The sequence below is a fragment of the Empidonax traillii genome, unplaced genomic scaffold (genome assembly GCF_003031625.1).
Source record: "Empidonax traillii isolate 1590-97213 ecotype Southwest subspecies unplaced genomic scaffold, ASM303162v1 scaffold296:size1881848, whole genome shotgun sequence".
NCBI classification, from domain to species: Eukaryota; Metazoa; Chordata; class Aves; order Passeriformes; family Tyrannidae; genus Empidonax; species Empidonax traillii.
This window is the reverse complement of record NW_020955489.1, coordinates 406,064-426,271: the sequence shown is the minus strand read 5'-3', so window position 1 is coordinate 426,271 and position 20,208 is coordinate 406,064. Positions and strand designations below refer to the sequence as shown.

At 42.0% G+C, this 20,208-nt stretch overlaps 1 protein-coding gene across 2 annotated transcripts; it reads right to left on the bottom strand.

Moving 5' to 3' along the window:
- Nucleotides 1–1,787: 1,787 nt before the first annotated feature.
- FLVCR1 (feline leukemia virus subgroup C cellular receptor 1) lies at nucleotides 1,788–13,501 on the bottom strand. Of its 2 annotated transcripts, XM_027890736.1 has the most exons (11): nucleotides 13,271–13,501; nucleotides 12,707–13,177; nucleotides 9,270–9,414; nucleotides 8,663–8,803; nucleotides 8,284–8,351; nucleotides 7,928–8,031; nucleotides 6,406–6,516; nucleotides 5,258–5,363; nucleotides 4,931–5,042; nucleotides 4,330–4,397; nucleotides 1,788–2,935 (listed from the first exon to the last, which is right to left on the bottom strand). In XM_027890736.1, exons 1-11 carry the CDS (start codon nucleotides 13,397–13,399, stop codon nucleotides 2,873–2,875), a joined length of 1,518 nt encoding a protein of 505 aa, XP_027746537.1. In that variant the 5' UTR covers nucleotides 13,400–13,501; the 3' UTR covers nucleotides 1,788–2,872. The 2 variants fall into 2 exon arrangements, with proteins under 2 accessions (XP_027746537.1, XP_027746536.1); XM_027890735.1 differs by lacking the exon at nucleotides 13,271–13,501 and having other exon boundaries at nucleotides 12,707–13,193.
- Between the last annotated feature and the right edge of the window lie 6,707 nt (nucleotides 13,502–20,208).

The following is a 20,208-nucleotide window of genomic DNA, read 5'->3' as shown; positions in this document are numbered from 1 at the left end:
AGAATATTTTTTCAATAATCAGCTGAACATAACTAAAGAAACTAGAACTAGTAGTGAAGAAAAGAATTAAAAATAAATTTTAAGAAAGAAAGAAAAAGGTTCCATCTTTGAATTTGGACAGTGTTTACTGAACAGGTCAGCAAACATTCAGGATATTGCCAAAAACTTTCTACTGGATATTTGAAAACAATACCCCAAAACTGCAAAAATATTATCTTGTTAGGAACCAGGGGCCATGAACATAAATATTTTATAAATCTGTATCTAGCTGAAGAACACAAATATATTTTGGCACACATTATTACAAATTTACCGGAGGAAAAGCCACCCACATGTATCAGAAGGGAGAAACTTTCACTTTTCTCACTCAGGCTGAAAATGTGTACATCCCTTGATGGGACAGCTTACATCACAGCAAGTCATTAAATGTAAAGAATTGACATAATGAAAGTGTCTCTACTTCCACTCCTATACCCTTGCCTGCAGTTTCAGTATCCAAAGTTACTTTTCCTATATTCAGCTGTCTCAGCAGCAGACTATTCTTGCTGAGCTCACCTCTCTGGGCCCAGCAAGGCCTGCTGGCAAAGAGATATGGACCCTTTTTGGCAAGTGTTCCAAGCACGCTGAGCTTATTCTGATAGGTCTTCCCACACAAAATGTTTAAATCAAGATCATCAAGTTTAGAGGCTATGTTTAGAAAGGTAAGTTTTCAGGATCCTTCTCATACAAAAGGATTCTCTAAGTCTACAGTGAAACAAGGAAAAGAAAAGCATCTCATGATACTTGTTGTACTGAAAGGCTATCTTGGAGTTTGTCTTGGTTTAACCCCAGCCAGCAGGCAAGCCCCACACAGTCATTTGCTCACTCCCCCACCAGCAGGATAGGGGAGAGAATCAGAAGGGTAAAAGCTAGAAAACTCGTGGGTTGAGATAAAGACAGTTTAATAGGGAAAGCAAAAGCCACGCACGCGAGCAAAGCAAAACAAGGAACTAATTCACTGCTTCCCACAGGCATTCCCAGGAAAGCAGGTCCCTATCACATGTAACAGTGACTTGGGAAGACAAATGTTACCACTACAAATGTCCCCCCGCTTCCTCCTTCTTCCCCACACTCTCTATACTGAGCATGATGTCACAGGGTCTGGAATATCCCTTTGGTCAGTTTGAGTCACCAGTCCTGGCTGTGTTTCCTCCCAACCTCCCATGCACCCACAACTTCCTTGCCAGCGTGGCAGTGCAAAAAGCAAAAAAGGCCTTGTCTCTGTGCAAGTCCTGCTCAGCAATAACAAAAACATCTCTTCATATTATCAACCCTGTGTTCAGCACAAATCCAAAACACGGCCCCATAACTAGCCACTGTGAAACCAGCACAGAGTTAAATAGTTCCCCATACCCAAATGTAACAATCTGTGGAAAACTTCGAGTAGGATTCTACCTTCTGGATGGCACTACAACTGTGGGAATTTAAAGAGATACCATCATTGATGGCACTGAATCTGCAGGTTCAGTTTACAAACTGCTAAAACTTAAATGTTTGCAAAATGTCTGCTGGCTCAGGTCTGACTCTTCCAGCAAGAGTAGGATCTCAGTATTATTGTAGTGCTATCAGTTCTGTAGGTGTGTAGGTAAAGCACAAGGTAATGGAAAAAACTTTCAGAAGCACTACAGTGAGAAACCCACATCCCAAATTCAGATAAATGTGATCACACAAGGTGAATGTTAATAGAGTCTGCTCATTTTGTAGCTAAGATGTATGGTATAAAAGCAAATAGTTGATCAGACCAAGTAAAAATCCCACTATTTTCATTTCAGTCATCCTTACAGCTTTTAACAAAATGCAAAAGACAGGATTTAAGTTATACAAGCACAAAAATTCCACGAGACATGTGATAAAATTCATAACAAAGAAAAATAAAAGGATAGAAAACATTTTCTGATATTCCACAAATATTCAGAGAAGATTTAACACACAAAATGGAATTTCTTCAGCAGCACTGATTAAACTCAAGATGAGGCAAAGATCTTTACAAAGTAAAGGCACCAGCTCTTTGTAAACACGTACTCTTCTCGCTTTAACTGAGAAAGCACTCAAAATATTCCATGGAGGAAACCTGTGTGGTACTGTTCCTTATTGCCTATACTTCACAGCAGAGATACCAAAGGCCTTTCTCTTCTTTTTTACTGTACTTAATAAGAAATGTTTTTTCTTCAATTTACCTAGTGGGAAACTCTTTAAACCTCCCCAGAAATGTTACAATGAATCTATGAGATAGTGTTTTCTCTTATCTGCCTTCTGATACCTATCAAGAAGTTTCAAGGCAAAAGAAATGTCAGATGCCAGTATGGAACATACACGTCATCTCTTGTTTTCAGTATTGTGCTATCAGTTTCCCAGAAGGAATCATTGGCTTATATTAAAATATAGATACATTTAAAATATAAAAGGAACTCGTGAACATCCTCCTGCTGTGCAGCTCCCTACTCTTTGACTTTTCAAACGCACCGGCAAAGACTGAACAAGAAAAGAAGATTAGATACTTCCAATCATGACAACTGTACTTCAGGAATCCAGAATTTTTCAAGTATGCATCCTGAACATACATGTCTCCCTAGTGTGGAGAGTGTTCACAAAGTTCTTTACTAGTGAAACTGCAAAACTTGAAAACCGTTTAAATAAATATTCCGTACAAAGGTGAATTGTTTGCATCCTGGGCAAAATGAACTGAGCATCTTCATAGCTTCCACCACACATCTACCACCAATATCAACAAACACATTTTACTACTCATACACACAAATCCAGTGATTATACTAGTTCATATTGTTCCATATCCAACCAAACTTGTGCGTTTCTATGTCATCTTCCTTCGGCTTTATAAAGTTGACTGAATTTTTAACGTAGTGCTTTCAGGTTCTACAGGACTGTCAACTGGTACCTGGAGAGGGAGATTAAAAAAAAAAACCAACAAACAGAACTGAAATTAAGCTGTTATGCAGCAGAACTATTCCCAGCCTCAGTATTCTTAGTTAATTGTTAACTTAGACTCTAGTAGTATATCTAGTTAATTAGACAAATAAAGCAATTATAGAAAAACTTATTTTCCCTTCTCTCTCTATTAAAACAAAAAACAAACAACAAAACTCCCAAACCTTATAATTTAGTTTCTTAGTATAATTCTAAAGCATGTATTTACAGCATATAGATGTTTGTCACATGAAGATTAACTTCCAGGTTTTTTTCTCCATTACATTTAAACACTATAGAATCTTGATGATCAATGTTTGGTATCAAAGTGCTATTGTACATTATTAACACAGACAGCTTTCAATAATTTATGGTAATACCAGTGCAAAGACTCCAGCTTTTCTTATATCTTGGCTAATATAAATGAAGTTGTGTGACAACCTAGGTTAATTAGGAAGGTGATAACAGAAATCAGACAAGTCATGGGCCACAGCCTATAGGCAACATATAATCCCCAAGACAGCCCCAAGACTCAGGCTGGTAAACCCACAGGATGCCACACTGTGCACACACAGCTGCACAGGTTTCAGGTTCAAGTTAGCTCATACAGCACCAGCTTGGAAGCTTCTGAACCTCCTGCAGACACTAACAGTGTGTAGTTGACCACAAATGATCGAAAGCTGCTGTACACACAGAACACCTACACATAAAACAGAAGTGCGGCAGAGGATCTTGCAATATCTGACTCTAAAAAGCTGTCCCGTATTTTGATCCACTGAAAAAAAGTTTTCGGTGAGAACTTTATTTCTACTAATAACTGTGGTAATTTGGAAAAATTGCTGAAATGTGGTCTTGGAACCTCATGAACAGCAGAAAGAGCTATGCTCACTCTTCATTTAAATTGAAAGGGCGCTCAGCATAAAAACAAACCCAGCTTTTTATGCAGCACAGTACAGAAACTGCAGCATGGTTTCTATTCACCAGACTCTGATTTCGCTTGAAGGGACTGCAGGTATTTTCAAAAAAATGCATGATCTGTAGGATGGCCTCATAAATCAATACACAAAAAGGTTTCACAATGATACCTGCAAATATGAAAAGGCAAGATTCAAGCCATAAAATCAAATATTATTATTAGCCACTTAAAATTCAGGAAAATCTGAGAGCAAAAGGTATTTTAGGTTTTTTTCATGGGAGCTAAGGGGAAAAACAGATATCTGAGGGCAGCATCCCATGTGGCTCTGTTGGAAGCCAAGAATGGAAACAGTCATAAGATTTTGTGTTTACTCTTTTGCAGTTAATATTGTTATGCCAATAGAAGCCAAGCATTCAAGTAAGTAATAGAATCACAGAGTCACCACTTACAGCTTTAACATCCAAATTCATAATCCCTGAATTCACATTGTGTCTTCGCAAATCTGATTTTATTAAGGCTGAAACAAAAACAAAAAGGAAAAAAGAAAGCTGGTTCACAACTTTGCAATGACACGCATGTCAAGGGAAATGCTTGCGTAGCGCAAGCACACAAAAGCTGCTTTCAGCACATTTTCAAAATACCCATATTCACTCTTTTGCGATTTGAACTCATTGCCAATTTGAACTTGCTCCCCACAAAGCATGCAAAGCAGAAAATGACAATAAAACCTTTTAAACCACAAGTACTTAAAGCAAAGCTTGATAGTTTTAGCACTTTCAGCATATTTGTAAGTCCCAACATGTGTAAGTCACTGGTACAGTTATGGGATACATCAGCAGTTTCTTGCATTTGGAAAACTGCAAACTGCCTCCATTTATGCATTTTTTTTACATTTACCACTCTATTCTGGAGATAGATATCTGTCTCAAATTCAAGGCATGACTCAAGAAGTGGATGCAAATGACTGTCCATATACTAGAAATACCATCCTGAAAACCTCCACATTTTTACATGAAAGAGTAATCATTACTTGTATTTCTAATTAATTACCTGTTAAGATAATGCCCACAAAAATCCAAGCACAAAGAAAGAGGTTTCCTGCACGAGGACTGTAGTCTGTTGTGAGTTTTCCTTGAACAAGTGTAAAGAGAATTCCAAATATCTATAAACAAACAAGGTAGTTCATCAGGATGACACAGAAAAGAGTCACCACTTTACCTTTAAAGTTTCAGGTCACATCTTACAGAAAACAAATTACAAAAAACAAGGGCTACAACAACACAAAAACTTAGTAGCCAAGTCTAAGAAAGCCTTCCTAGACCTGAACATACTGGTCTTCCCAAAATTACTTTGCTTGAAGAAATAAGATGATACAACCTGTGCTGATGCGTTAAGGAGACCTGAGGAAGTGCCTTCAGACTCTGGGTATGTTATTTCCACAGCAAATTCAAACCCAAGTGGAAGATAGCCAGTCATGAAGAACCTGTTGAAGAGGAGAGTAAAAAGATGACAGATGGCCTTCATCTATTACTACAGCTAAGAAAATCTAACATACACTAAGGTATTATGAATTAGCTGGTACTCTGAACTGCCACGTTTTCATTAGTTAACATAATTCAATAATTCCTTTGCTGGCTTCATTCCCTCAACAACGTGCAAGAATTTTAGCCACACATCTCTCTCTCTCTTTAGGACAAAGATGTTTTAACGTATTTGCCCCATTTCCCATAACCACCTGCATTCCACTCCACACACATGAAACAACCTTTTCTGACCAGTCCACAAGCCACTCCATAACTGAAGCCAATTCCTCTCAAATGAAAGATATACAAAAACATCATCATTTGATCAGCCCAAATATCCATGCTGGAGGACAAAAAGAAACTATCAGTAGGGAGTGAGGCTGTACACCAGAACATCTGCTGGAAGCTTCTATGGAATAAGCTGAGGGGACTGAGAGATGACAGGAAGAGCAGGGGCTTAATGCAGTTGAGGTTGTCTCAAGACATTTCTGGCTTTACTTGGTCTGCTGTGTCTAAATACAGCACCATTCCCTCACCACCTTTTGAGGCTTTTAGATCAGGTATCTGTGATGAGAGCTCATACTCTTCTGAGCATTCAAAGCAACCAGCATGTTGCTTGGGCTGTCAAAGTAGAGATTAATCAAAATGCAAAGAAGCCAGTCTTTCTAGATTTGCTTAAATTCAAATCACTTCTCCACTGGTCAACAGGAACCTGCAACTTTACTGCAGACAGTTTTTTGAATTGCAATCAAATTAATTGACTGTATAGAGACTTAGGTCCATAAAAATGTTAAATGAAATTTATTGGAAAGTGAGTTACTTCAGATTTATTCTGATTTAACAGAAGGTGAAATCCTAGTAAACCCTACCTGTACCATGACCTATAGGCATAGGCTGAGAACATGGTGACAGAATACACAATAGAATAATCTAGTTAAGACAGTTAAATACTGTTTCTGAACAGAACTGCAGTAAGTCTTCTAATGCTCTTTAATTGCTCACCCAAGTACTCCTCCAGTCACGAACACTACTATAAGGTAGCCAAGGTCCAGGGTGAAGGTAAATACCAACAACCCAATGAAAGAGAGAATGTAAACAATCAAAGTAGTTTGCCTGCAACCCAACCAAAAAAAAAAAAAAAAGAAAAAAGTTAACGTTCTTAACAGAAGGTCATAGCACATTACTGAAGCATGGAAGAGCAACATAAACATTAGTTACTCTCTAAAACTGACATTCTAAAGCTATAAAATTTGCTTCATTGAATTCTGACTCAAACACAGCATGCAATGAGAGCATATTGCTTCCTGACCTCTTTAGTGCCTCGGTTATACGGCTGCTTCACTCAAGGCTCAAGGCACTCCTCAGGACTCAGACTCTCAAAGAGTGGACAATCACAGCAGATACCACTACCTTAAGACTATTCTAAGTTCTCTGCTATGTTGTGCCTCTGAGCCATTCTGCAGTGGTGCCCTTTATATGACATATCAACACATGAGCAGCCAAACTGAACACTATTAACAATAAAAGTCAGCCTACTAAGAGGCAAGTCAAACAAATCTCTTTACAATGTTCTATTTATTTTTAAATCTGGAATAAGGGATGTCATCCAAATTCTTAAAGCACATATTTATAAGCCGAAACACATGCAGAAACAAAGCCAATCTACAGCATTAACATCCTTTAGGTTTCCAGAGCTCTTGCACATAATGTGCTATAATATTGGCCAGTCTTCATGAACGAAGAACTGGGGAAGGTCTTTACACCTTCCAGCCTGCGCATTGGATTTTTTTTAGGTGAGACACAGTGTGCGCGGAACTGAGCCCACCCTTTAATCCTGAGGTTCATCTGCCGGGGCCAAGCACGCTTAGATGGTGGCAGCGAGGTCCTCAGGACGTAGATGGATTGATTTACAGGGCTAACGAGCTCCATCTGCCCAGGGAGGGGCCCCGACCAGGAATCGAATGAGTCACAGGGGAGAACTACTCCATCATGAAGAGTGCTCCAGGCCAGTGCTTGCTGCTGGGGCCCTTGGGTGTTGCACCAGGGAGCTCCTAGTCTCCAGCATGGAGTTCTGCTCCATGGTCATCCCCTGAATTAAAGCTAATATTGTGCTTACTAATAGGACCAGGAGTAGTATAAAAAAATTGAGAATCCATCACCTGTCCATTTTATAAAACAAGGCAGAGTAGGCTTTAAGCCTCTATGCTTTCCTAGGAGAAGAAGCCCCCTGGGCCACCTGGCCACTGTATGTCTTACAGCCTTATACTCCTGAAGAGACAGGGGTAGATGGAAAACCCCTTTGCATCTTTGCATTCCTCTCCCTCACTTCCTTTTGCCAAGAACCAGTAAGAGTCTCAAGCTTTCACTGTAGCCTCAGAAACTTGTCTCCAGCAAGGCCACTAAAAGATCAGGGATGAACTGAATTTTATCATCAGTTCATTTCAGTCCTTACATTGCAGTATTTTTCTAATGCAATTGCAACACTCTCCTACCCCTGACCCCAGACATGCCTACCCACACTTACTTGTATGTTTTAGTGTAATCCAGCCACAAACCACAAATAATCGAACCCACCATTCCTGCCACCACCAGTGTCAAGCCAATTCTCCCAGCGTTCACTTCTTCTCCCTTTCAACAAATATTTATATGGTGCTCATTAATAACTTGCTTCCACTCAGAGTCAAGTTCAGACCTCATGGCAGTCAAAAGTGCAAACAAACATTCCTATGACTCCCACAGCTGTATGGTACAAGAAACTGTAGAGGCATATAAAGGACACCAAACATCTGAGCACACATAGCACCTACATAATAACAAACATCACCTCTGCAAATGTACAGAGAAAAAAACAAAAAGACAAAGAAGATCTTAGAAACTTACCTCATAATGAGTTACTATCATCTGGTTTAATAATGTGGAGACAGAATAAAATGCCCCGGTCATAATACCTGCAGTACCAAAATAAATGCTTCAGTCGTTTCAGGGGTAGCCAAGCAGATCTGCTACCCTAAAGAATTATTCTTCTGACATTTAAGGCTCATATCAGAGGCAAAACCTTTTATTTGCCAGGTAAAATCTCTTCACTGGACCTATAAATGGTATTTTGCACTCAGGAAGATTTTCCAGAGCTGGCAGCTGAATAAATAAAAGTTTGATACTCCCTCCCCCATAAAAAAACACCACTGCGATTAAAACTCAGTGTGCTATCAGCACACATTTGAACTGTTCTGCCAGACTACAGTCAGGCAGCACCACTTACCATAACTGATCAGCAAAAGTACAAAGGGAGTATTTTTGAACAAGTTAGTAATGGACTGCTTGTAGGAATAATCCTCGGGAGGTTTGGTTAGCAGGACTGCTTGGGAGTGACTAGGAGGATATTTGGGCTTTTCTTCAAACACTGGGGAAAAAGAAGAAAGAACAATTTGGATTTATCTTTACCACTAACGGGTTTTTTTGTTGTTTTTTTTTTAAGTGTTTCAGCATGATGATTTTCAAAAGACTGACCTTGTGATTTTAAGACTTTCATGAAAAAATATTCAAAATTTTCTCATTAAAGGATCAAGTCACAGCCAAAAGTCACATCTGATTGCTACCAACAATTTGAACTTTAAGATTAATAGAGGGAATTCATATTAAAATAGCTAAAAACCTAAGAGAACTAAATATTCTGAAAGAGGTCACCCCATGTGAAGCACGATATACAGTGAACTGATTGTTGCTTAACTCTGGCACAGTAAGTGAGTGTACACAAATAAACTAGAGAAAATGTAACCTCAACTACTTTGAACAGTCAGATGCTTTATGTGAGATGTTGTAAACACTCCCTATGGTCAGCATTTAAATTCCAGGAATGAAACACTTACCAACTCCTGTTAAGAAGAACAAAAGTGTGGACACTATTGCTGTTCCATAGAACATGATGCTGATGTTATGTGCCATAAGATCAATATCATTAGGTGTATTTGGAACCAGAACAGGTGGCAACAAAAACCCAATTGCAGTGCCAAGCTGTAAAGCAAGAAAAGAAAACAAAAAATAACTTTCCTATGAACATAAAAATTAGCACAAGTGAAAAGTCTTACCAGGTAGAATTTAGAATTTTTATCATAATAAGTATTGGTAAAATTATCCAGGAAAAGTGTTCCTTTAGTGTCATACTTTTGAGCCATTTTCTCTTGATGATGTTTTACAATCAGATCTTCCATAATTCAGGTTTTAACCTTTTAATTTCTAAATTAAACTCCGATACTACACCTACTGTATACCTATACTACACCTAGCACATATCTAAGATTCTTTCTCAGAAAAACACTGTGAATGCACATAAATTTGTATCAGTCATTCTGCAACTGAAGGGCTGGAGTTGACAGAAGACAAGCTACTTTTGCAGAAACACTCTTCTCCATTTGATGTCACGTTCCTGCCAACACAGTAACAAAGACTGACATGCACTGTTTACTGATTGAGCTGAGAAGAGCAAGAGAAAAGGAACATCCTTATTGAGAAACACAAAACAAAAGCCAACAATTATTGTTAAGGAAATAAGGAAAAATCACAGAGTGGACTAGTATCTGATTTGTATCTGGAGTAAATTCCAATATAACAACTGATTTTGTATTAAAGAGACCAAAAAAACCCAGGACTGAAATTTTGTGTAATTATATATAAAGCATTTAAAAACATGAAGAAACAACCATCTTGGACTACTCTCCAATTTCTCTCTTTTGCTCCTCCAAAACTAAACTGCTTTTTAAGGTGCTAGAACATTTATTTTGTAACTAAAGAACCTGCATCTATTTTAGATAAAATAAAACAAAAAGAGAGCACAAAAGACTGTTAGAATACTAAGTCCAACACTCACAAAGTACTGACATTTAAAGTGTGCCACAGTGCTTACAAAACATCCTTTGTGCATATCCTGATGTGCGGTTTCCTTTTTTTTTCCCCCCAGCCCATCGGATTTACACAGCATCCAGTGCTCACATGAATACTGTGTCTCTTTTTGTCCTCACCCTTCAGTATATGAACTCTACAAACATGAACTGAGTACACAGTTACTTCTTTTCTCAAGGTATGTTTTTTCCTCCCCCAGTAAGAGCCAGTACAGTACCCACAATTTTCCAACAAAGTCAAGTGATACCATTTTTCATCATTTACATCTAGAGAGTTTAAGGCCAGGAGGATCAAGCATCCCAATGGCTTTGGTGTGCCTTGTTTAAGACGCTAAATACTTGCGGAAATCTGGCACTCCTAACAACCCTCGGCAGGTACATCACTGTATTCCCAGGGATTTGCGCTCCAACTGCAAATTATCAGCATCTAAAGGGGTAATGGGTACAATCTGATTTTTCATAACTACCCTGTCCCTCCCACGCCTGCACTCCAAGCCCTGTTTGCTGAAGCTCTGAAGTTATACAAAGTTTCTGATAAGAAGTTGGATGACCAACCACACAGTGTGTAGTAGCAATGTGTTCTGTTACATAGTTCACCTTGTGCAATTAAACAAGTACACTGAGACCCTACCAGAATGTGTATAAAGAAGCGAATGTGTATAAAGAGGCTGCAATAGAATATACAGACAACATTATTTCTAATTTCCAATTTGCCATCTCTTTCAATCTAGCTTTTGAGGGTTTGGGGGTGTGTGGGGGGGAGTGTTTTAGTTTGATTTTGGTTTTTTTTTTTTTTTTTTTTTAAGAAAGCAAAAACTGAGAGCAGAGAAATTTCCTCGTTTGACACCATATCAGACTTCATGCGTCACAAGCAGGACCAGGATCTTTGGACCCCTGTAGCACACAGCTCTGAGGTAGCAAGGTATGGCACAGCTGCAGAATAAGCCACTGTCCTCTGCAAAAGGACTGCCAGAGGGAGACAAAACACACCTTGTCAGTGCATTTCACAGGTTTGTCCCTGTCAGAGGACCAGCAAGCACTTCGGCACACTGAGATCAGTCCTACCTTCTGGAGGGGAATATGCTCCAGAAATACCTATGACTTATTTTGTTCACATTCTCTTCCCATTTCCCTTGTCCATCTTTCCCGAGGTTCCTGTGCATACAATCCCTGCTCTCTTGCTCCTGTCCTGCTCCACTTCAACTCCCTCATCTCAGCATCCAAACGAAGCATCAGTTTCACATTTCGAAAGCTTCACACTTTCACACTTGGATCCTTGGCACTGTACTGCAGAACTGAAAGCCCAGTAACTCCTTGCTACTTGGAAGGACTGATGCATGTCAGGAAGAGTGGAAATTTATCTGTCAAAGAAACCTTTAACCTGATTCCAGGATGTAGATCCAAAATTTTTGCTCAGCTGATGAAACAACCAACTATGCCTGAAATCCAAAGGGGACACTTGTACACTGAAAGACCTGAATGCAAAAAACCATTGTTTTGGAAAAAACTGCAAACAGATAGGTATAAGCTAATGGGCAACCCTAAATGTAAATATGTAACATTAACGGTACCATTGTAATAATCCAAAGTGCACAAGCATAAAGTCATTAGACTCACATGAGAAAAAACAAACCCCTGCTACCTTAATCAAACTTTACCTTATGACCTCAGCCTGCATCAGTGATGCTGGTTGGAATCTTAGCAATGTTTTGCCACCAAAAAGCAGGAACAGTGGCAGAGTGTAAGAACAAGGCTATAGGAGGAAAAAAACCAAGCATCATACCTGCACCTGTGCTTTCAGATGCACCTGTTCCAGCTCTCTGAAACTGGCCAGGACCAGGGAGCTTGAGGAAATCCGGGACTCAGTTATCAGCTCCCCACAGTGATGTGAACTATCACAGCGTAACAGAAAACTTCACGAGCCACCAGGGTACTGACTACTGGCACCTGGCAATTAGAGGCCATATTTTAAAAAGCAGAAACCAGTATCTGTTGGCGCTGGGGCTCTTCATGAAAGTTCACGTACTTCACACCCCTCCAACCAGGGGCGGATTCAGTCATATGAATCCAAATGTCAAAATGCAAGAGGAAGAGAAAGTGGAGTAAGACCACTTTTTCAGAAGTCTTGACTGGTGTACTCCCAGCAGCTGATCTCGAAGCGTGTGAGCTGCTACGCACTGCCACATGGCCGAGGTCCGGCATAGAGAGGCTGGCCAGGCAGGGCAGGGCGCAGCATCACCGCAAACTTGTTCCCTCCCACTCCCTCACCTTTCCACTCTCCAACGTCGCCCCATAACCACTTCCTGGAGAATGTCTTTTCCCACTTAAGCACCTTATTTTTAACTCAATACCAAACTCCAAGGAAGCCCACTTCTCCAAAGCCGCCTTTGGCTCCCCTCCGCCCCTACCTGGTTGCCCAGCACAGCCACGGCGCAGGCGGTGGAGACCTCGGTGGGGCCGAACCAGACGGAGGCGATGCGCGACGGCAGCCCCAGGATGAAGACCTGGGCGACGGCACAGACGGCCTGTGCGGCCAGAGTGATGGGGTAGCGCTGAGGGGCCAGGCTGCCGCACTTGAGCCAGGCGCCCAGTGCGTTGAGCCCCGAGCCCAGGAGGGCGGTGAGGCGCAGACCTCGGGCATCCAGCAGCCAGGTGGCCGGCAGGATCAGCGGCACGTAGGCCACCATGTAGACCATGGAGAGCCAGTCGATCTGCGTGAACGAGACGCCATAGAAGACGGCGAAGACGTTGCTGAGGATGCTGTACTGGATCCACTGGAAGGCGTTGACCAGCGAGTAGCAGCTGAAGACGGCCAGAACGGCCAGCCGCCGCCGCGACAGGCGCGTCTCCACCCGCCCGCCGCCCGTCGGCAGCATCGCCTCGGCCTCCGGGGCCGCCGGGGCCGCCGGGGCTACGGGTGCTGCCGGCGCTGCCGGCGCTGCCGGCTGCTCCTCGCCGCCCGCCGGGGCCGCCCGCCCGCCGCCCGCCGCCTCCTTGCCGGGCAGGAAGCCATTGCAGCGCTGCAGCGGGGGCGCGGCGGTGGCCGCCGGCATCTCCCCGCTCTCCCCCTCCGCCTCCTCCTCGCCGCCGTCCTCCACCATCTCGGCCGTCTCCCCACCCAGCTTCCCCGGCAACGGCGGCGGCGGCGGGCACAACCCGGCTCTGCCGGCCAAGGTCACCTGGCTCCGAGCGCGCTCCGCCGCCGAGCCCACGCCGCTCCGCCGAGCCCCGCCCCGGGGCCGGGCCCCCAACTCGGCAGGGCGGGCGGGGCGGGGGCGGCCCCGAGCACGGGAGGGTTCCGCTGGGCGAGCGGCGCTGCTGTGTGAGAGGTTAGTCTTAGAAAGCTAGTGCTGCAGCCCTGATCGCTGGGAAGCTTTTGGGAGTGTAGATGTATAGATATACCTGTATACACACACACACGTGTACATAGAGGTATGTGTTTTGTTCACACCACTGCTCCCGTTTTCTTGGTCCATCTTTCTCATGGCTCCTATTTGCACAATCCCTGCACTCCTGCTCCTGTCCTGCACTGCTTCAACCCCAACATCTCAACATCCAAGTGATACGTGTTTGTATACACGTATATATGCACACTTCTTTCAGTCTTTTAAACTGAGCTTAGAAGGCTTGACCATATGAGTGAGAACCATATGGAGATGGTAGTGGTGTAAACAATCCCCCATGACATCCCCAAGGAACAAGCAACATCACTGCCTTCCTGTAACCATTTTGGCGTCTGGTGTGCCTGACCCAGGAAAGGCTGGGTGGTCACAGACTAGTGCTCTGTGGCTCATTGCTCACTCCTCTTCTTTAGGACAGGGCAGGTCGCCTTGGCTGCTGCGCCATCTGTGCCAGACATATGAGCCACGGCACTCCCAGCGCATTCTGAGAAAATCCCTGGCCTTCCCCCGCCATAATAAGATCCCTGACCTTTACCTGCCATAATAAGATTTGTCTCTTCACAGTGGTGATGCTGAGAAATGTACTGGAGTGAAAAGAGACGGATGGGCAGAGACAGACACCCAAACTGCAGCAGAGGGTGGCCAGTACAGTGCATCACCAGGGTGTGTGCATCCACCCCAGCCCTTCATTGCCTCCAGAGCCGCAGGCAAAACATTCCTTGTTTCCACTCAACCTCTGAAATTTGATTTGACACATACCCCAGAAAACTGGCCATCTGGCCTTGTGCAGAGGCGGGTAGATATCACTTCAGTAAGCAATCTTTCCTCAAACACCCCTTAGTATGTGCCTGCACAGGAGCAGTGTCTGGCAGGCCCTGTCACAGTCTGTAATTCTGCTGCTGCAGACAGTGTCCCCTAATAAAAAGACAGATTGTTCTCCAAAGAGCAATAAGAAAATACAGAAATATTTAATTTTGTTAACAATGTTAATAGTATTTTACTGGTTTCCGTGCGAAATCATTTGGCTTGTGTTCAGCAAATAACACACCGCACATTGTTCTTGGGTATGTCAGAGCCTAATCAGATCTGTCTGTGTGGTAGATATGCTTAACCACCAGCCTAAGTACCCTCACTAATTATGAGTCGGTATTTTATTCGAGATCAGTTGACCTATGTAAGCCACAGTTCCTGATCTTATTTACAGCATGAATAATAACATGAACACATGCTTCAAACTCTTAATTTGGCTGTGTCTGCTTTCCCTGAGCACTTAGCTGAGCAATGGTAGTGATGATTGCAGGCACCATGGATTTTTAGAGATTACTGGAAGTATATCCTGAATTTGCAGATTAGAGGTGTGTGCTAGAAATCGTCTCTTTTAAAATAAAGTAACCCATGACAGACTCATGCTCTTCTTGCCTCTGCCATTCATGTCAAGGAAAAGCCTGATTTGTTTTCCCTTTTCCTGTGTAAGATCAGATGCTGGGTAAATTTCTCCCAAATCCTCTGCCTGACTTGACAGTTTGAGTTCTACAAACTGTAGCAAAGGAGCCCTTTTTAAACATGACTTCAAGAGAAAGAAGTATAGTGGGAACTGAAACAAATAGTATCAAAGCAACAGAATAGCTGGCCTTCACTTCAGGAACGTATGTCCATATTACACATTACATGCTGAAAACACGCCTGTGGCTATGTCTGTGCTGATACTTCCACCAGTGGTTGTTCATTATCCCTGGCATACGCTGTGGGTTGGCTTAAGGATCAGGAAAAGTATCATGACACTTTGGTTGGGTTGTGTAAATGTAGCTTTAACATCCTAAATTACTCCTGTTCTTTTGGAAGAAGGTGTAAACATTGATCTACATCTGATTGTATTTAACATTTTTTTCCCCACTGAATTTTGGATGACCTCAAAGTCCATCCAAAGATAACATTTATTCCTTAAGAACAGAGCAAAGTAGGTTTTGTTCTTTCTTTTAGTGGGGTTGCACAGGGCCCTATCTTAGGCCCTGTGCTCTTCAATGTCTTCATAAATTACTTGGACGTAGGACTGGAGGGAATACTAAGCAAGTTTGCAGATGACACGAAACTCGGAGGAGTTGACTCCCTCAAAGGCGGGGAGGCCCTGCAGAGAGACCTTGACAGAGTCAGTAGTGTCTTGCCAGCCAGGAGGGCCAGCCATGTCCTGGGGGGCATCAGGGAAAGCATCACCAGCCGGTCAAGGGAGGAGATTGTCCCACTTTGCTCTGAGCTGGTACAGCCTCACCTTGAATATTGTGGCACTTTTGGGCACCACAAAATAAGAAAGATTTTAAGCTGCTAGAGAGTGTTCAAAGGAGGGTAACAAAGGGCCTTGAGGGGAAGCTGTAGGAGGAACGGCTGAGGTCACTTGATCTGTTCAGCCTGGAGAAGAGGAGACTGAGAGGAGATCTCATTGCAGGGGAAATGGAAGGGCAGACACTGATCTTTTCTCTGTGATGACCAGTGACAGGACCCAAGTTCTGTCAGGGGAAGTTAGGTTAGATACTAGGTAGAAAAATTTTCTTCGCCAGAGGGTGGTTGGGTGATGGAACAGGCTCCCAGAAAAAGGGTCACAGGACGAAGCATTTGGATGATACTCTCAGGCACATGATGTGGCTCTTGGAAATGGTCCTGTGGAGGGCTAAGGGTTGGACTCTATGATCCTTGTGGGTCCCTTTAAACTTAGCGTATTCTGTGATTCTGTGATTGTTTTGCTACTGTTACACCCTTGGCTGCATACAGCAGGCAGAGCTGCTGCCAGCTAATACTCTCAGTGAAAGGTTTGAATCCAGCCTGTGCTAGAATGGCCAGCACATCTTGGGTTTCTTTGCTACGGTCCCCACAGAGTATCATCTGTCTTCTCTATCCGCCCAGTGCTTCAGCACAACACAAGTCATCTGCTTCCTGCACGGAAGAAATAACTGGACATCAGGCAACTGTAGATAAAAAGAGGTGGAGCCTCACAGTGGAAAGAGCACCTCAATGACAGCTAACTCCCATAGGGAGAAGAGACTTTTTTTCCAGAGAGAGGCAAGTATATTTACAGCAGATCAACACGGAGGCAAATCCACCTTTGCTACAGCTGCACTGGTCTCAGTGAAATAAAACCAGGTGGACTTTTGATGAGATATGGCCAATACATTTCTATTCTGGGAACACTCATCTCCAGAAGTACCTTCCTAGATAAGAAAAGGAAAAGGCAAACCAAACTGGCAGCATCAGGGCAATGCCTTGACACTTACCTTCTATCTTTTGACACTGCTGTATTTCATCAGTTTCACAACCATTACTTCTGATTTATAGCCATTTGTATGAGAGGCAGAGCCAAGGACATAGTTGCCCAGCAAGAGAATGTTAGCCCATGAAAAACATCCATGGCATTAAAATGTGAGTCCCTGGACTTCTACATTTCATGGACAATTTATAGAGCTAAAAATGGAACACTGATGCCAAGGTTTATGGCACAAGTTTAGCTTAAAACTGCTGCTATCCCTTTTAAATCTACCCTTTAACTGAAAATGTAGGCTCTCCTGAATATTCCTATCAGTATTAGTGCCAGAAATTGTTCATATATACCCAAATGTTAATTAAGTCATTTTCCTGAATGCTGTGAAAATGCTAAAATATGTTATGTATCAGGCAGTCACTGAGAAGTAGGAGATACTAATTTACTCCATAGGAATTATTTTCTTCTACCCAAATTCCAGAAGTCAGGCAGGGGCCAAGCACCCAAATTTTCAGGTTGGAGAAAGTTAAAAGGCAATTAGAGATGCAGTATCCTTACTCATAATGGTGTTATTGTTCCTCCTATAGGATATATTCCATCAAAAGGAAATGTATTTTCAAAACTATTTCCAAACTTTAATTTTATCTTGCAGGTACTGCACCATTGTTAAAAAACAAAAACAAAACAAACCAGCTCAGAAGGAGCCTTTTTGTTTCAGTCCAGGGAATTTCACAAAAATTAGCTTTCAGCTACAGAGTGCTGCTTTCAGGGTGTAATTAGCTTTCAGATATCCCCAGCTGGGTTATTTCAGTGGTATCAGTTTCTAGTTAAGTCCTTCTCCCAAATCTCAAAATGTTATCTAGGCCCACCCCCCAAAAAACACAAGTCAATCCATCTTTGTAAAACTTGAGACCAAGGTTAGGAGTCTGAAATGAAGAAATAGGATGTTACCAAAATATAAACATTTCTGAAAAAAACCTAGGATTTTTATGTTCAGCAGGCACACGGTTAAGACTTCCAGACTTTCTGGTTTTAATGTTTCAAATAATATGTGTCAGTCTCTAAATGAAACAAATCAAACTTAACTCCTGTTTATGATTTTCAGTGCAAAAAATTGAACTCTCCATGCAGAGAAAAACTACATGCCAGGAGTGCACCGGGTACTTTTCTTCCAGACAAGTTGTTTAAACAAGAAAACAACAGCACTTTAAGAAAGGGATTTTAGAACAAAAGATCTGAAGTTCCAACTGGGCTAGAAATGAACTATTTTAGCAGGATATTAAACAAACTTCAATAAGCTGCACTTGAAAGAAATGAGTTGGAGAGTCATATGCCTTAAATATCTTAATTGAAAGCTCTGAGAGAATACAGGGGAAAATGTAAACATCCTTTTCCTCCTGTGCAGTCCTCATTCCAGCAATATTTGCCATCTCCCCATAAGATAAAGTCACAACCCCACCTGAAGAAAAAGCACTTGCAACACAAGGCACTTGTCTGAAATTTGTTTGTATCTATCTCCAAGGGTTTGCCTGGCCACTCCAATTTGGGAATATGACTGCCCAGAGCAGGCATGTTTGCCAGTGACCTGGATTCAAGTTTTGATGAACTGACAGAGATATAGAAGTGAATACTCTTAAGTATCAGAGAAAAGTTCTGAGTTTTAGAATACATGCATTGAATTCCTTTGCTGCTAACAACAGAAACTTGTGTTTCTGAGTGTCTCAATCTATACAAAAGTTGCAGAAATACACGTCTGGTACTTCTATTGGGCTGCTATCTGGTTTTCTTTTTGTAGTCAGCTATCAATTCCATATATGTAATGGAATTTTACCCCTGAGTTTCCTACCAAAGCAAGTGGGGAAAAAATACACACATAAAATAAATTTTGTGTACAAAAAAATAATTATGTGAGCAAATACAGTAAGTAAATTTACTTGTTCTTATTCTCCAAGATTAACAGGTTCTTCACAAATTACAAAAAATGTAATTTTCATTTGAATCTTTTATAAACAATGAGAAAAGTGTGTATGCCCACAAAAAAGAAAAATAATATAATGCATAATCTGCAGAAGAGTTATCTTGGAGGCACATGCCCATTTTTGACCAGCACTCATTCACTCTAAGGTTATTAAGTCTGGGGAAAGGCTTGGAGGCATTTTTATTGTTACATCACAAATTCCTTCAGCTGATATGCCTTTCACCACAGCGACCTGCTGGCAGGCAATCCTGATTTGTTGGGTTCATTTCTTTCCTAAAAGGTAGTCAACAAAGCTCTTTGGTGAGAAAGATTAAGTGACATCAGCCTGACCCATCAAAGGGCTGTGGGACAAAAGTGATTTGAGAAGCCACACAGATGCTTCCAGCTGCATTTTGAGCAAACTGGCTCAGTTCACCCATAGCTGGAGGAACTGCTGGGCTGAAGTTCATCCCATTCTAAACTGTATACCTGGGAGATAATGCAGGTTTCCACTAACACAAGCCAGTTAACAACTCAGAGTATAGGAATTCAGTAATGTAAGAGGAATTGCTTCCTAAGAGTTTTCTCTGCTGGCTACAGGAGGATCACAAGTGACTAACTCAGAGGTGGTGTTCTGTGGATGCAGAAAGTCCACTGAGAGCTCCTGCTTCCTGCCCGATCCACATGGGAATATATAGCAATGTTGAAAAAATTAGCTGGAGAAATCACCCTTCAGAGCAACAGGGATAAAATGTTCTCTTCCCTTCTAGGAGGTCTCAGATCAGATTTACAACAAAAAGCACTATACTCTTGAAAAAACACCACAATGTATATGTCTTAAATTTCCCATCTCTCTTTTACTACCCGATTCATTACAACATTACAACTTACCCGCCTGGTCCATGCATGCAGATCCTTTGAAAATTATATGGAAGGGACATTCCGTAACAGGCCGTTAAGAGCCTAGTACGGAAATGTGCTTCTATTTCAAAGACAGATTGCTCACCCAAGCTTGAGAAATGTTGCTGCTTTTACTATGGAGGAAAATTAAACATTTAGTAACAGTTTGAAGTTCCCAGTTTCTCTCTGAAGAGGTTATCAGCAGGAAGGGAGCCATGTTCTTTAAACATCTACATCTATCCGATGGGGAATTTTAACTCAGCTTGCCTAAAAATCAGCAGGAATTTTTTGTTTAGACTGAATAACAATGAAAGATGCATGCCCAAGACCCTGGCTGCGAGAGTAAATTATGGCAAATGCATTAACATTCCAGCAGTTTTAATCACTTCAACAGGAAGTCAGACA